Source organism: Nelumbo nucifera, chromosome 1, assembly GCF_055504915.1.
Source record: "Nelumbo nucifera cultivar China Antique chromosome 1, China Antique-T2T, whole genome shotgun sequence".
NCBI classification, from domain to species: Eukaryota; Viridiplantae; Streptophyta; class Magnoliopsida; order Proteales; family Nelumbonaceae; genus Nelumbo; species Nelumbo nucifera.
This window is the reverse complement of record NC_142649.1, coordinates 10,152,871-10,170,684: the sequence shown is the minus strand read 5'-3', so window position 1 is coordinate 10,170,684 and position 17,814 is coordinate 10,152,871. Positions and strand designations below refer to the sequence as shown.

The 17,814-nt window shown below is 39.5% G+C and overlaps 1 protein-coding gene across 1 annotated transcript; it reads left to right on the top strand.

Moving 5' to 3' along the window:
• The first annotated feature begins 1,160 nt into the window (after window positions 1–1,160).
• LOC148802899 (uncharacterized) lies at window positions 1,161–13,973 on the top strand. The gene is made up of 2 exons (XM_088896562.1): window positions 1,161–9,473; window positions 9,558–13,973. Exons 1-2 carry the CDS (start codon window positions 9,327–9,329, stop codon window positions 10,137–10,139), a joined length of 729 nt encoding a protein of 242 aa, XP_088752688.1. The 5' UTR covers window positions 1,161–9,326; the 3' UTR covers window positions 10,140–13,973.
• Window positions 13,974–17,814: the final 3,841 nt, after the last annotated feature.

The following is a 17,814-nucleotide window of genomic DNA, read 5'->3' as shown; positions in this document are numbered from 1 at the left end:
CCGTTGGGCCACTCGGCCCATGAACAGGTCTACCCATTAGGTATTACCCTCAATGGTTTTACACTTAACCTCTCAGCCCATAATGATCAAATACTGCTCGACAAGAGAGGACCTCTCCCTCGGCTGCAAAGTATAGTGTTGCACTCTCTACTCACATGGATCTCGGGAATTAAGACCTTTTGCAAACATTTTGAAACCATAATATATATAAGTATATCTCTATATAAATATCTTTTGCAAAAACAAATTTCAACGGTTGAAATCAACTACCGACAGTTTAGGTTTCCATCAGAGAGAGTGCATTCCCCGTTCATTCACTTTGCCCGACAAAGGGGCTGATCCTGTCACTATGATCACCCACTCAGGTGAATTCTCAAACTGTCCCAACATACCCAGGTTTTGACCCCCTCTAAGGATCTCACTGATTGGCATATCAAAGATAGCCCAATCCACCACCTAGTGCAGTACCATAATCGAGTCTAGGGGTCAGGTGTAACATTCTAGTTTTGCCCATCTATCTCCAAGGTCCAAGGCAATACTGGAATTTAGTCTGGTTCAGGGTTTTAAGAAAATCACATTGCATGTACATCAGGTCTCACCCTGGCAGCTGAGACAAGCCACCCCAACCCACTTGGTGGCACATCAGTGTTAGCCTTGGCAGGATAAATCTCCCTAGATCTATCCAACGGCTGTGAAGATTTTAAACTAACACGAGTCTCATAAGTGTCCAGTTTAAGGATATTACACAGAAACACGCCAAAATAACATGAATCAATTATGCACTTTATTCATTTATAATAAATGACAATAAGTACATCAATCTGATTGGAGAATTGCTGTGAAAGCCATACTTTCACCGTAGTTAACATTCTTACATCACTCCCAATGAGTAGGATGCCATCTACATGCAAAACCAGAAACATAACCTTATATCTCACTGTCTTCCTGTAAATACAGGGCTCATCTGGATTCTGCTCAAAGTCAAACTGTTTGATGGTAGTGTCAAACCCGATGTTTTAGCTCCTAGAAGCTTGCTTAAGTCCATATATGGATCGATTAAGTTTACATTACTATGTGTTCCTGTCCTGTAGCTATAAAACCTTGCGGTTGTTGCATATAGATATATTCAATAAGATCTTCATTTAGGAATGCGGTTTTGACATCCATTTTCCAAATCTTGTAATCATGGTATGCTGCTACAGCTAGCAGGATCCTAATAGACTTAAGCATGGCCACTGGCGAAAATGTTTTCTCATAGTCGATTCTCTCTTTCTAAGTGTACCCTTTCGCCACAAGACGAGCTTTATAGGTCTCAACGTTACCATCTGGGCCCTTCTTCCTCTTGTAAATCCATTTGCAACCAATTGCTTTCACCCCAGGGGGGCAGGTCTACAAGAGTCCAGACCTTGTTGGTCTCCATCGAGTCCATCTCGGCTTTCATGGCATCTACCCACTTCAAGGAATCTATGTCCAACATAGCTTCCATATAAGTCACGGGATCTTCCTTACTGGTCGTGGCTTCCACCAAGTAACTTTCTTGGTCATAGCCGTAACGAACTGGAGGCCTGGATACCCGGGTAGACCTTCTAGGTTGGTTATTATCTGGAGCTTGTGGGACATCTCCCATTATTTCTGAGCTCTCCATATCAAGAACAACTTCCTGATGATGTTTGTTCAAGATGTAATCTTCTTCCAAGAAATGGGCATTTCGACTGCAAAACACCTTTTGCTCTTTTGGGTCATAGAATAAATATCCTACAGAGCCTTTGGGATAGCTTACAAATAGGCAACGACTGGTCTTGGATTCCACTTTGTCAGCACTTGTTCTTTTAACATGTGCTGGACAATCCTAAATCTCCAAGTGTCTTACACTTGGTTTCTTACCGGTCCATAGCTCATATGGAGTCTTAGGAACGGATTTGGTTGGAACCCGGTTCAGCACGTAAATCGTAGTCTCTAATGCGTACCCCCAAAAGGATGTAGGCAGTTTCAAGTGTACGAGAAGTGATCAGACCATATCCAATAAAGTCCGGTTCCTCCTCTCTAACACACCATTTAATTGTGGTGTAGCAGGAGGAGCTAACTGTGAAACAATCCCATTGTCCCTTAGGTAGTCCTTGAATTTGTCGGAGAGATATTCACCTCCTCGATCTGATCGAAGGAATTTGATTTGTCTCCCTAACTATTTCTCAACCTCTTGCCTGAACTCTTTGAACATTTCAAAGGATTCAGACTTATGTCTCATTAGGTACATGTAACTATACCGTGAATGATCATCGGTAAATGTTATGAAATAAACGTGTTGGTTACGTGTCCTAACATTCATGGGACCACATACATCAATATGTATTAGGTCAAGCGTGCCTGTAGATCTTTTAGGCTTACTTGTAAATGGTCGTTTCGTCATCTTACCCTGAAGGCAAGGTTCACAGGTTGGAAGATCTTCTACAATTAGAAAATCCAAAGGACCATCCTTTACCAACCTTGCGATACGATCTATGTTAATGTGGCCAAGTTGGTAATGGCACAGGCACGTGGGATTAACTGCTTCACGTGTTCTCTTCTTGGGGATTATTTCCGACATAGTTTCAGTTAAGTTTGTTTGCAGAGAAGGATGGAGAACATAGAGACTATTCTCGAGTTCTCCGTAAGTGAGGAATTTGTTATTCTGTTTGATAATAAGCACTTTACTGAATAAAATAGAATAACCATCCAAACACAACTTTGAGATAGAAATCAAATTTATTCTTAAGTTTGGTACATAAAGACAATCTTTCAGTACAATAATTCATTCTCTGAAAATTAACTCTACAGTTCCTATAGCTGTAGCTGCAACACTTGTAGAAGTCCCCAAGTAAAGAGTCACCTCTTCGTCACTCAGTCTTCTGCTTGTCCTGAACCCCTGTAGTGAGTTACACGCATGAGTTGAAGCCCCGGAGTCAATATACCAGGAAGCAAAATTGACCAACAAATTGGTCTCTATGACAAATTTCTTTTTAAGGAGAGGTGGGAGGGCGAGGTACACTTTCAATTCTTCGAAGGCTTTCTAGTAGTCCTCCGTCCATTGAAAGTCTTTCATCTTCTTCATGGCCCAGAAGAAAGGTATATACCTGTCGGCCGATTTGGACATGAATCGGCTGAGAGCTGTAATTTGACTGGTGAGATTCTGTGGTTTTTTGATTGACCGAGGGGGCTCCATGTCCAATATGGCTTGTATCTTCTCAAGGTTGGCTTCAATGCCTTGTTGGGTGACCATAAAGCCGAGAAATTTCCCTAAGGTGACCTCGAAGTCACACTTGGTAGGATTCAATTTCATGTTGTGTTTCCTTAGCACCCCAAACGTCTCATCTAGGTCTGCGATGTGTTGGCTTGCCTTGGGCTCTTCACAACCATGTCATCATCATAGGCTTCAATGTTCCGTCCGATCTGTTCTTTAAAGATTTTGTTCACCAGCCTTTGATATGTTGCACCGGCATTCTTTAGTCTAAAAGGCATCACTCTATAATAGTAAATGTCGTGCTCGGTAATGAATGACGTCTTCTCATCATTGCCCGGGTGCATTCTTATCTGATTATAGCCTGAAAAGGTGTCCATAAAACTCAATAGCTCATATCATGTCGTGGCATCGACCAAGTAATCTATTCTTGGTAAAGGAAAGCTATCTTTGGGACATGCTTTGTTGAGATTTGTGAAGTCAATATATATTCGCCATTTCCCATTAGTTTTTTTAACCATGACCATGTTAGATAGCCATTTAGGATAGTGTACCTCTCTAATGAAGTCGGCGTTGAGTAATTTGTCCACCTCCTCTCTGATAGCTTTCCAACATTCTGGTGCAAAGTTCCTCTTCTTTTGCTGAATTGCCTTACAGCTCAGGTCCACACTCAGCTTGTGACTCATGACTGAAGGGTCAATTCCTGGCATATCAGCGGCATACCAAGCAAATACGTCGGCATTAGCCTTTAGGAAACTTACCAGTTCGGAAAATGCATCCTGAGGGAGGAGTGATCTGACTTGCACTGTTTTTCCGAGCTCAGCCTCGTCCAAGGGAACTACGGTGAGGTCCTCAACTGGGTGACCTCGGCTGGCAAGTTTGTCCCTAAGGTCGAGCCCTTCTACTAGTAGGGCTTCTTTATTTTTGCCTTTTAGTGTTGCAATGTAGCACTGTCTGGCAACTTATTGATTTCCCCTAACCACTCCTATGCCATGCTCTATGGGGAACTTCATGGCGAAATGATAAGAGGAGATGACGTTCTTGAGAGCATGAAGGGTCGGCCGACCGATGATGGCATTGTAAGGTGAACCGGTCTTCACGACCAAGAACTCTATCATTCGAGCGACGTGTCGGGATTCAGTTCTTACCGTGATTGGTAGAGCTATTCTTCCTTTTGGTCTGACAGTTGCTCCGAAAAACCCAACTAAAGGCATGTCAATGGGAAGCCATCACTCTAGTGTCAGCTGCATTTTCTCGAATGCCTCATAAAGCAAGATGTCAGTCGAGGAACTATTGTCTATGAGGACTCTTCTTACTTCACAGTTGGCAATGATCATTGACACCACCAACGCGTCATGGCGTACAGTTACCCCCTCAAATCGTCGTTTGAAAAGGAGATGAGGTCTTCTGGCCTCGGCCTCTTTGGCGCCTGGTGCTGGACATTGTACTGCTTGGCGTGTGCCTTTCGAGATGATGCGGTCGTGCCCCTTGCGGCCGAGCCTCCAATAATGACTTCGATAATCCCGGTGAGAGGATGGTTGGGTTTGGGATCGGCTGGCGTTGGTGCGGATGACGACGTTGGGTTTTCACTCCTGACATAATCTTTGAAGTGTCCCTGCCTAATGAGGGACTTGATCTCATCTTTGAGATCATAACAATCTTTAGTATCGTGGCTCATGCCGCGGTGAAACTTATAATACTTTTTAGGATTTCCCCTTTTGGGGTTCCTCTTGAGTTTGGCAAGCCACTTCATGTACTCCTGCTTCCCTTCTTGCATGAGAATATCAGTTCAGGAAGCGTTCAAAGGAGTGTATTTGTCAAAGGATGGGGTTGGCATTTTCTTCTCTTTATTCTCATTGCTTGGGCCATCGACCGGCTCGTCTCTGTCTTCCTCTTCTTTTTACTGGGACTTGTTTCTGGGTTCTCGAGGTGTTTGTTGGCCTCGGCCTCCTCAGCTGCTATGTACTTTTGCACATTTTTCAGGAACTTTGCCTTGTTTTTGGGCAGGGTTTTGGAGATGGACCTGCTGAGGGGCCCTGGATGAAGGTCATTGATGGCGACAGTCATAGACACCAAGGGGTCTAGGTCCTTAACTTCAAGTTCTTCCTAATTGAATCTCTTCCTATAATCTGAAGGCTTTCCCCGTGTTTCTGCTTAATGGACATTAGGGAAGTGACGGTCTTCTGGCATCGTCGGTTGCTCACGAAGTGCCCTAGAAAGAGATCTGCAAACTGATCCTAGGAGCTGATGGACCGAGGTGGGAGCGTGGAGAACCATTTGCGGGCCACTCCCTTGAAAGTGTCCTAAAAGGCCTTGCACATCAGTGCGTTGGAGTAGATGTGGAGGAGCATTAGGGCACGGACGTCATAGGTTTCGAGAGTAGGCGCTTTGAAGTTTGGCAAGAGGGGCTCCGAGGTGATGGAGTTGACAAAGGCCTCTGTTTGAGACAACAAGGCTGGTTGACTAGTGGACACATCATCTCGGCCTTCTTTAATCTGCTTAAGCTCGTCTTGCATGGTGCGTATCTGTGCCTGGAGGTCCTCGATACGTTGGTCAATCTAAGGGAGGGGGACCTCGGCTGGGTCCCGGGGCTTTCTTACCTGGGAGAGATTTGCTCGGTTTCTAGAGTTCTCTGACTCAACTTGATCCCGAGCTCTATGGGTGCGGCGATCATTAAAGTGATCATGGAGGTTGGACACAGGTCGGGAGAGGCGTGGTGTTGGCCAGCCTTTGATTGGTGAGTGGGATTGTAGTGGCCCAACCGCCCATCGTCGTCCCTGTTGTGATTCGAGGCGAAGCGGTTGGCGTGACAGTCTCGACGGTCTTCTGGTACGTCGCGGGCATATGTATCCTGTCAGTTTCCACCTTGGTTGGGAGGAAGCCGAGATGTGTTGGACCGGTGTTTGCTTGCCCAGCAACTACTGCTGCCAAAATCCGACTAGTCATCAACGACGTGTGTGCCTAAGCGCTGGCTCACCGATACATGGGCGGGCCTTGTGTCGTGTTGATCTTGGCCCCTGACGGGGGCGGCCCCTGTGTGGGAGGCTTCCTGTCTGGCGCCACAACTCGTCCAACTGCTGGGGTAGGCCGTCTAGGCGTTGGATCACCACGCTAAACTACTCTTGGGTGACCAAGTTATGAGCATGAGGGACATTGTCTTGGTTATCAGCCATTTTCCTTCTTTCGGAAATCTTAGATGATTTGTTATGGTTTGTTTAAGGGAATGATCTAAGTCGCTCCCACAGACGATGCCAAATGATGCTGCCAAATTTGGAGTAGAGGGCAACTAAGTAATTTTTGAGGTTCGAAGGCTGATGCCCCACCTATCAACAGTGAAAAGACGTTAGAGGCCCCAGGAGTGTACCCAAGGGCAGGGACTCCGGCGGTCAAGTTAGCCTAGGGCTCAAGGAGAACAGAGATCACCACAAGAGTGCAAGTGATAGCTTCAGTAAGTGTAAGTACCTCTGGTCGCAGTGTCCCTTTTATAGTAGGAGTCGCCCGGCAGGGGAGTAATGCACAACATGTAACCGTTCCCCATATCGTGGTCACGTAAGGGGATATGAAGGGGCATTGGCCGGTCACGACCCCATGCTACTGGTCAAGGAGTAAATGCACCTAGGACATTTGCCCACATTAAGTGCTCAGTGAAGCATTAAGGGTAGGAATTACCGGAGTGCCCTTAATGAAAAGTCGCTAGTTGGTAATACCCCTGGCCGATGCCACGTGTCAGGATCCGACAAGCTGATTAAATATACCCACACTAGAAACCTTCCCGATTTGGTGTGTTTACTTGTGTTTCTTTCTATAATATTCTTCTTCAGTCAACTAACCATGCAAGGAACTTTCCTTCAAAGGAGGTGTGGTGTAGTCATGTACTTCCAAAAATTTGAGCTTTTTTGTTCGGAGGTGGTTCTCCAAAAAATAATACCCTGGATGTGTTGCAAAGAAAGAGGTCAACTTTTTGCCTCTTAACTCCATGTTTGTAGTCTCTGCTTGGGTTCTGGTGAGATGATCACACACTTATTTCTCTCTTGTTATTTTGTACTTACTATTTGGACTTGGTTGTCCTCTCTCTTTATTTATAGGTGGTCACCTCCTTTGGATGTGGTGAGCCTATTCAACCCAAGTTTTTTCTAGCAATCAAAGAGGCGTGGAAGAATTATGTGGAGAGCCACAAGAGTAGCTATTCTCTAGTCAGTTTGGGAAGAAAGAAATAATAAGATTTTTAATGGAGTGGAGAAATCCAAGGAGGAAAATGTTGAAAGAAAATCCATTATCCACTGGTTGAAATCAATAGATTTGTTTAAAGATTTCTCAGATGATGACATATTTAGAAATTGGAGAGAAGTAGCAACTACAACTTCCCCTAGGACTATTGTACAGGAACTGTGGTCCCCACCAACACAACACAGAATGAAGTTGAATTTTGATGGAAGCTCTATAGGCAACCCGGGCCCTTGAGGTATAGGGGGAGTTTTCAGAGATGGAGATGGCAAAATTGTTGCTATGTTCTCGGCCTCTCGAGGCCTATAGGAATAGGTGATTCTTTGAGAGCAGTGGTGGTTGCTTTGCTTCAAGGTGTGAGATATGCCAAACAGATGGGGCTACACCAAATAGAGACAGAAGGAGACTCTAAATTGTTAATTGATTGGTTGAATTCGGGCAGTTTGGGAGCTTGGATATATAGATTATAGACATGCCATAAGGGAAATGCTCAACATAACAAGGGAGATTGGGGCTTCTTTCAAGTGGACAAGAAGGTCAGCTAATGGACTAGCTGATATGAGGGAGAATCTATTCTGGGTAGAGTTGTAACAATGGATTATAGTGGGTTCAACACCCTAATTCAGGGTCAAACAGTTCTACATGATATTGCTTTAATTCTGCTTTAATGAAGTTACTGTTTCCAATAAAATAAAACAGAGTATCCAAAGGAGAAGTCATCGCAGAGGACAGGATAATTGATCACATGGAGAGATCATTAGTTTTTTTTTTTTTTGGTCTAAAGCTCACAAAAAATTTCCAAACTTCAATCTTTCTCTTTTCTGTAATCAATGGCATCAGATTATAGCAGAAAATGATTTTGTAATCTCATCCAGCTAGATGTACAGCGTTTCTATACCCAGGGCTTCTATAGTTAGCCCTCTTTTTGTTATTTTGAGGGGCTCTCTCACCCCTTTAATTTAATCAATACAATGATATTTTACTTTCAAAAACGAAAAAAAAAAATCACTTTGTTGTCATTTACCACCTTTCTACTTGTGTATATTTGCAATCATTTGGAGTTCATTGCTGTCCACTTACTTTGCTGCTTGACTTCGGTTTTGGAGCACGCATGATCTTTTTCTGATTGGTATTAAGTATGATGTGCCACATCTAAGCCCACATTAATCATTTTGTTAATAGCCAATTATAACTTTATAGTGCAATTGTTTTACAACCATTTGGGCATATGTATGTATGTATATTCTCTCTCCATGTGTGTGGACTGGTCAAGTCCAAAAGTGCCTATGTTGCTGGATCAGTCTTTGGACATATAAGTGTTTTTATTTTTTTGGACAAGTATTTGGAAGCTAGGACCTGCAGTTATGAATCAGTATCTAGATATAAAAGTGTACTTGCTATTTTTTATTTCTTTTGTAATACATCGTCCTTCATACTATATATAAATAATCCATGATAGTTGGAAGACTGACTATGATGGTAGTTGTTGTAGAACAAGTGTAGTTAATCCACACATGGTAGAAGTGTTTGTTTTTTCCCCCTTTGGATGAGCATTTGGAGGCCAGAGGGCCTATATTGATGGTTGGATGTTTTGGTATAGATGAGTATTTTTATACCCTTCATGGTAGATAAGAATATTCCATGATAGTTGGGGGATCAGTAAGGGCTAATTGGGTCTAAAATGGTTATCCTTGATATTGCTTTATTGATGCTAGGAATGGCACCCGAAGACAGGACTAGAGCTAGTTGGAGAGACCTAAATCTTTTGAAGTTCTTTATTAATCAATGTATCAATGAGGTTGCTAAGGCTGGGAGACGGGGAGAATCCTTAAGGAAAGAGTCATGGATGCACATAGGTGCACAAATAAAATAAAAGTTTGGCATAGAAATGAAACAAAAACAGCTAAAGAATGAGTATGACTTCCTAAAGAGAAAATATCAGATGTGGGTGTCTCTCACCAAGACTGTGAGTGGATTTAACCCAGTTACAGGGACTATGGATTGGAGTACTGAACAATGGGATGCATACTTAAAGGTAAAATATTTAATCCTTTGCATTGTTAGATATTTTATGAAGTAGAGATCAAATTCTAAAACCCTAATATTTGTTTGAAAATAGGTTAACCCAAAAGCATCAGTGTTCAAGAACTCAAGATTGGCATTTGCCAATGAGTGTAAGATTTTGTTTGATAGGGTGCGTGCAACTAGAGACCTTGGATTAGTCCCTAAATCCTCTCTGTCACACTGTAATGCATCAATTCCCATTCCACATAACGAGAGTGAGAGTGTATCATCTGCTTCCTCAAAAGCTCCAGGATTAGATGCCATACCCTCATCATGTGATGAGGATGAGCCATCTGCTACCCCATCTACAGATTCATTGGTTAGTGACTCCCAATTGCAAAGTGACAGGCCTAGGAAGAGGCAGAAGTGCAGAAGTGAAGTTGTGCAGAGGATAGTAGCACTGATTGACAAGATAACAAACCAAGAAATAGGGCCTACTGTGTCTGAGTGCTTAAAGAAGCTCACTGATAAGGGATGGGACAGGACAAAGCCACTTTATGCCAAGGCATCTGTCATTTTCACTGATATTGCAAAGTACAGAAGAGAATGGCTGAGGTGGTGTGAAGAGGATGATACAGATGAGGCTGCAATGACTTTATGGTTGGAGCTTGTTGCCAAGAAGATGAGATTAGATTGATATAGGGCCTTTTTTTCTTAATTTTTTGGGGTTGCTGGACATGTTTGATTGTTATATTCTACTCCTATATTTGTCTGTATATGGTAGTATCATTTTGAACCAGTTTTTGAACTTTGGCAAGGTGCCAACTGGGTAGTTGGTAAGGTCTCTGGCAGGTTGTAGTGGAAACTTGGGATCGAATCCTGCCTGCACCAGGGTTGGGGGATGGGCTACCTCCTGTTGTGTAGCCCCATGGAGCCAAAAAAATATTTTAAACTTTGGTAGTATCAAGATAGATTTGACTACTTGATTATCCATTTTGAATCATTAACTGTCTTATGTTCTTGAATATTATTTTTCAGGATCTTGATCTCTGTTTCTTTTTCCTCCACTCATCATCTTCAAACAATCTCTCTCTTGAAGCCTTAAAATGATTTGTCTAGCATGTCAGCCCCTCCTAAACCCAAAAAGATAAAGGAGAAAAAAAAACCTCTTGCATGTTTGCTGATCTTTACATCTTGGATTGCAGATTTCAGTATCTAACATGATTAACTTAATCTTGTCTGAATCATTTTCATCATATTATCAAATGCTTCTGATAACACAGTCATAAAAAAAAAAAACCTAGCTTCATGGTTATCAGTCATTGTTCAGATGGTTGGGCTAAGAATCTGAAGTTTTTAAAAACTCATCCTAATCCATTGAGCAAGTACCCCTTGGATTGCAGAACTTGCAGGAAACTCCCTTTTACCCTGAAGAAACTATATCTGCAAGGGTAAAGCCTTTTACATCTGTAGTGGTGCAAATGGACCAGATCATGATCCGATCTGAATTTCAATCTGTCTATTTTGTCGGATTTAGATATACCCTGATCTGATTTTTGGATCGAATGATAGGATCCAATTAAAAATTTGATTGAATTCGAATTGCCCCCAATAAAAGACATGTATATATATGGTAAAAAATAGTGGAAAAATGCGCATATTTCTTGTTTTTCTTTTTATAGAGTTTTATGTTTTTTTTTTTTCTTTTAACAATTTGTTAAATTTTACAGAAATTAAATTGAATCGGATCAGATTCAAATGGATTCAACTATGATGTAGAAAAGACATGATATTGAAATAAATTTATAGCCAACTAACCGATATCATAAAAGTGGTAACCAATCAGGTGGATTTACATCATAGATTTTTCCGATTCAAATACCCGACATCTTAATGGATTCAAATTCAAATTGACCTATGTGAGATCCGATCATTGGATATAAGTTTTATATTATTGGATTGGATTTGGATATAGTCCATTTTGAATCTAATCTGATCCGTTTACATTCTTATACGCCTGTCCCTCCCTAGACCCCGGAATGGCGGAAGCCTTGTATACTTGGCTGCTCTTAAACTATACCTATCTAGGAGTCAGCTAGATCATAGGTAGAAGATTTATCCAGCGTTTAGATGCAAAATTAACTATTGGTTAAATATGTTTGAACAGATTATAGCTTTGCAGGTGTATCGTGTATATATAGGAATTATGGATCCTGAAGGTGGTAATGGGTAAAAAGCGACTCCTAATAATTTATGTTGGTGGTGGTATGAAAAAGCATAGAATGGAAGGATTTATACTTGGACCCTTTGTGCCATAAATGTTCAAAGAAATGCCCTAGAATCTTTGTAGCCAAAAAGAAAAATATCATATGTTGCCAGACTCAGCCAGACCATCCACACTTGAACTTGTGCCTAGTAACCTTTTTGAGTCCTGGTTAATGATTTTTATGGTTTAAATGTGCTAATTGTCAACAACTACCCATTAACATTCTGGTTTTCTGCCTGGTCCCGTTCTGAATTATATTCTAGAGAAGATAAACATTTTGGACGGTTGTGTTTGATTTGATAGAACTTGTGTTAGACAGTTATGCCCTTAGCTCCAATAAGATTGATGTATCTTTTGACATTTATTGTAAATGAATAAAGTACATAATTGATTCATGCCATTGTGGTGTATTTCTGTGTAATACCCTTAAACTAGACATTTATGAGACTCGTGTTAGTTTAGAATCTTCATAACCGTTGAATAGATCTTGGGAGATTTATCCTGTTAAGGCTGGCACTGATGTACCACCAAGTTGGTTGGGGTGGTTTGTCTCAGCTGCCAAGGTGAGACCTGAGGTACATGTGTGAATTTTCTTGAAACTCTAAACCGGACCAAAATTCTAATATTGCCCTGGACCTTGGAGATAGATGGATAAAATTGGAATCGTACACCTGACCCTTAGACTTGATCATGGTATTACACTAGGTGTCGGATTGGGCTGTTTTTGATATACCAATTAGTGAGATCCTTAGAGGGGTCAAAACCTAGGTATGTTCGGACAGTCCGAGAATTCATTTGAGTGGGTGATAATAGTGATAGGATCAGTCCCTTTGTCAGACAAAGTGAATGATCGGGGAATGCACTCTCTCTGATGGAAACCTAAACTGTCGGTAATTGATTTCAACCGTTGAAATTTGTTTTTGCAAAATATATTTATATAGAGATATACTTATATATATTATGGTTTCAAAATGTTTGCAAAATGTTTTAATTCCCGAGATCCATGTGAGTAGAGAGTGTAGCATTGTACCTTGTAGCCGAAGGAGAGGTCATCTCTTGTCGGACAGTGTTTGATCATTATGGGTTGAGAGGTTAAGTGTAAGACCATTGAGGATAATACCTAATGGGTTAATCTTGCATCTGCCCATAGTCCTTGGGTTTTCATAAGGTAGTTGGACCCAATGACCATTTAGTGTAAATGTTGGGCCCATTAAGAGCCCATGGTGATGGACTCAGGGGTTCGCTGTCTCCTATAGTGAATTCGACCAAACCTTTTAACAAAGGCTAGGCTGAACCTATGTGGCTGATGTGTAGATCAATGTTTGGGTCCCACGCCATACAAAGAGTGCCAACTGGGCAGTAGGTTAAGGGGTAAGTGAACACATAAGCTTAATGGGCCTAAAATCCAATTTGAACTGGGCTTAAGTTAATTAATTAAAATGAGGAAAGATAGGATTTATAATCTGATTAGGATTAGCTAAAGGATAAGATAGGTCTTATCCATTCAAGAGTCCATATCCAAATATCATATTTGGATTAAGGAACTCCTTCATAATTAGATTAGGAGGTTGATCCTGAGAAGGCTATAAATAAAGGGGGCGAATTCCTCAGTTACATAACACAACAACCTACAGAATTCTCTCATATTCTTGCCATCCCTACCTGGTTTGATCTCCTCTTGAGGAATTGATCAAGAAAGGTTCTTGATATTGTTTCTTGGCTGAAGAAATAATTTGAAGTCATGCTCACCAGACCCTGTTCGATTCTTGCTGAAGGATCCTGATTCTTGCTGAAGAGCTATCCTATTGATCCTGCTTCATTACACTGTGTCATTTTCGGTGGAAGCGAGTTTTGGTATTCTCCTTGGGCATGAATACCTTCATTGGGAGTTATTGCTACTTCGTATCAAATATATCCCTCTCCTCTCTTTTGGTTTCAGATCTGGTCCGGTTTTGGATTCACTAACGATCATTGAAAATGCAGTTTTCTAAAATAGGAAATGCGATTCCTAGATGAGAGAGAGATTTTTGAAAATTTGCCCAACCTTCTTGTAGGGTTCGACAATCCATATAATGGATCTCTCATCCCTTCAACTTGAGGGACAAATAGAAAGTTGTTAGAAAGTTCATAAAGCGACGTTTGTTTGCAATACAAATCTGAATCGCATGCAAATTTTACACTTGGTTCAGTTTTGCATTGTTTGTCTGCAAACATGATTTATATTTTATACTGTTACCTGATGCAAAATTTGCACTTTTTGTTTCATTTGCCAGGTTGTGTTTGATTTGACAGAAATTAAGAGAGAAATAGAAAGTTGTTGGAAAGTTTAGAATGTTATTTTTGTTTGCAATGCAAATCTAAACTAGATAAAAATTTTGCACCCAGTGCAAACATGATTTGTATTGTTACCTGATGAAAATTTTCCACTTTTGGCTCAATTTGAAAAGAGTACAAATACAAATATGTACAGTACAAATAGATACAAAATAATACAAAATAAAAGATTTTACACTCTACATATTTGTATTTATACTCCTAAACCGAGCCTTTGTTTCATTTGGATACAAAATTTGCACCACTTCATCCTACCTTGATTCTCTCTCATATAAATGGGTAGAGGGATGGACTACCCCCATGAGGCAAAATATCCTCGTGGGTGTTAATGAATTGGGAGTGGTGGGCTACTCAGGTCCAACACTTGACGTGGTTCTCGACTTCTCATGATAAAATGAATCAAGCCTTGCCATTTGCGTGGTGCTGGGGCCATTCTTGAGCTTAAATTGTTTGGGGTCATCAGCCATGAGTCCATGTTTGGTTCTAACTATCAATGCTCTCGATTAGGGGTGATCATTTCAGCTTGGCTTGAATAAGTTCGATTGGGCCCAGCTCAGAAATTTTGGGCTTGAGCCTAGGTTTTGTGTTCAAGCCCAACCTTGCATCAGGCTTGTAAATTTTGAATTCAGATTGGTTGAATGCTTTGGCTGTTCAGCGGGCTGTGGAATCAATGATGAGGTTCCATGTCTGTAATAAATTCATGGGTTCCACTGTAAAAGGTGCAGGCCCCATGTATTTTATTACTGGCGTGGAACTTTATCATTGGTTCCACAGCCTGCTAAACAGCCAAAGTGTTCAGCTAAACCTTGCTTGTAAATTTCAAGACCAAGCCTAGGTCAAAGTAATTCAAGCCCAGCTTAGGCCTGACCTCCCCCACATATATTTAAATATGTGTATTGCACATATAATATATACATATTGATAAAACTCAGATTAGATGTTCATATATGTTCAAATCAGAAGAAAGAGGAAAAGGAGAAAGAGAAGAAAAAAAAAGAGAAAAGTCATAGCCGAACTAGAGAGAAAAATCTCAAAATCTCTAGTTGGTCCGTCTTTTATTTATACTCTTTTAAGATATACAAGGATTACCATTGTGCCCTTACTTAAGTGATGGCCACATCAGCAAAGCAATACATATATAACTAAGCATAAAAGGACTGTACTACCCTTGTACAGCCGATTCTAACACATATTATTTATAATATTTGAAATGATTTGAGTATTAATAATTTGATAGAAAATATAGTTTTAAATAGAACTAATTGGTGAAATAGGATTCATTTGGTTGACCCCATATAGTTGGGATGAACATGAATGATGATGTTATATATATAAATCAAGATTGTCCACATCACCCTTATTCTTCTTTCTCCCTCACCCTTTCTTGCTTCCTCCTTTAACTCTCTCTCCTTCCTCCATTCTCCCTTCCCAGTCCTCCCAGCTCTCCCATTATGTCACATCATCATGTCTATCAACCAATCATAAAGATTCTAAAAAGGAACCTTGCCAAAACCTAGCTACGTAAGGAAAAGTTTCCTTCCCCTTCCTTCTTCCAAACTCAAACTCCTCCCCATTTCATAAATCATTGAGTTTTCCAGGTATGCTTTATTTTATTTTTGTTTAGCCAAAGAAAAAGATTGGTATGCTCTATTTTGTTTTTGTTCAAGCGAGCTAAACAAAGATCAAAGAAATCAATTTTGATTGAAGTGAATGGTAAAAATTTTATAGGGACTTGAGTTTTTACAAGTGGCAAACCATGAGAAAATATGACTGGTGGTTAACCTGACCTTATGAATATGCAGTTATCAATTTCCATCAACTTATGAATATGCAGTTATCGGCTGTTGATAATGCCCTCTGCAACCACTCTATACGACATTTTCTGCACTTTGATGGTTAACCTGACCTTTGATTCTTAAGACTCAGTTTGGAAGGAGTAAAATTTAATATTTTGTATTATTTTGTATGTATTTGTATTTGTATTCCTTTTTAATTGAGCCTAAACTGTTTATTTAAATACTTAAAATCAATATTTTAAAAAATGACCTGGAAATGGAACCGTTTTGGTCATTGGTTTTTGGGTTAATGGTCCGACCGTTCGATTTGACTGGACAACCTGTTCTGACAAATAAATTAAAAAATAAAAAATGGTCAAAACCCGTTGAATGGGTCAACAGTTCGACTACCCAGGTTAATGAGTTGCTGACTTTTCCAATGATTTTTAACCAAAGTCCGAATTTGGGGTAAAATGGAACCGATTACTTGGACGATTCCCAAACCGAATAGTCCGACCGTTCGGATCAACAGTGGTTCAAAAACCTTGCTTAAAACCCATTAGCAGTATATCCCAGTGCCCCACAAGGTAACATTTTGGCATATATATAAGGTAACTTTGTTAATTAAGTTAATCTTATTTCATAAAATAATAATCTAAAAAAATATGAAGCTAGACTTCATCAATTAATTTGACCGTTAATTCACTTCATTAATTCATAATATTAGTGTAAAAGCCAAAGACATCAGTGTAATTTGGTTAAGTTAAAAAGTTGACACTTGATTCACTTCATGAAGTTAAATATTAATTCACTTAAACAATTGATGCATATGAGAAGAATTAATGCGTTAATGTAGTTAGGGTAATTTGATTTATAACTAAATTAATTTTAAGAAGCCCAAATTAATTTAACTAAATTAATTAATATGGTTAAATAATTGATTTCACTTAAGGAAATTAGTTAATTGTTATATAACTAAGTTGGGTGTCTTTAATTCAGTTAGTTAATTTAGATAATATAAATTTAATTGGGTAAATTAATTAAATTTTTTTATCAATAACAGAAACTCATATTATTAAAAAAAACAGCATTACATACAGTATTCCGGGTACAGATAAAATGAGTAAATTAATTAAATTTAGATATGTAATTAATTTAAATTGATCCGAATGGATCAATTTTTTAGGTAGAATGACCCGGGTCCATAAACTAAATTTATTAATTCTATTTAACTTGGGCATAGTTAAATAATTGGTATAGTCAAGTGATTTACTTAATTCATTAAATTAAAGATATAGTTAATTAAAATAATTATTATAGTTGAAAAATCATTCAATTAAGCGAATCACTTAATTTATTAATTAGTAAATTAATAGAATCAATTTCACATTAATTAGACAAAGAAAACATATCACCAAAATATGAAGTATTTATTAAACATAATAAATTGTTAAAATTAATTTACATGAATTAATTATTTATGTTTGTCCATATTAGATTTACATTTCTTCCTTTCCTTACTTAATTAGATGCATTGGATAAAGTTCTGAATCTGGTAATACCTAATAGATAAGGATCATTTTATGATTACTATTAGGCTATGTTTGGTTTGTAGGAAAAGGTAGGGAAAGGCAGAAAACCTATATATGGTTTGTAGAAGTTTCCCTGCCTTTCCCTTCCTTTTCCTACCTTTTCTTTCAAACCAAGCACAGCCTTAAGGAAAGCGAAAATATACAATTACGGAAAAAGTACATGCTATAGATTGGTTCAAACAATTAATAAAATTAAGATAATTCTCCAATGAATCCTGTTCATCACATGAGGCTCTTTCAATTTCAACTTTCCCTAAAATGCTCACGCATTGCACGTGTCCTCACTAGTTTTATATATAAAAGCTATAGGCCTGGAATCAGTTCTTGCCTGACCTGGTTCAATAATCAAAATTTGTGTATTGAGAGTCTTGCATGCCTTCATCAAAAATCCTTTTATATATATAC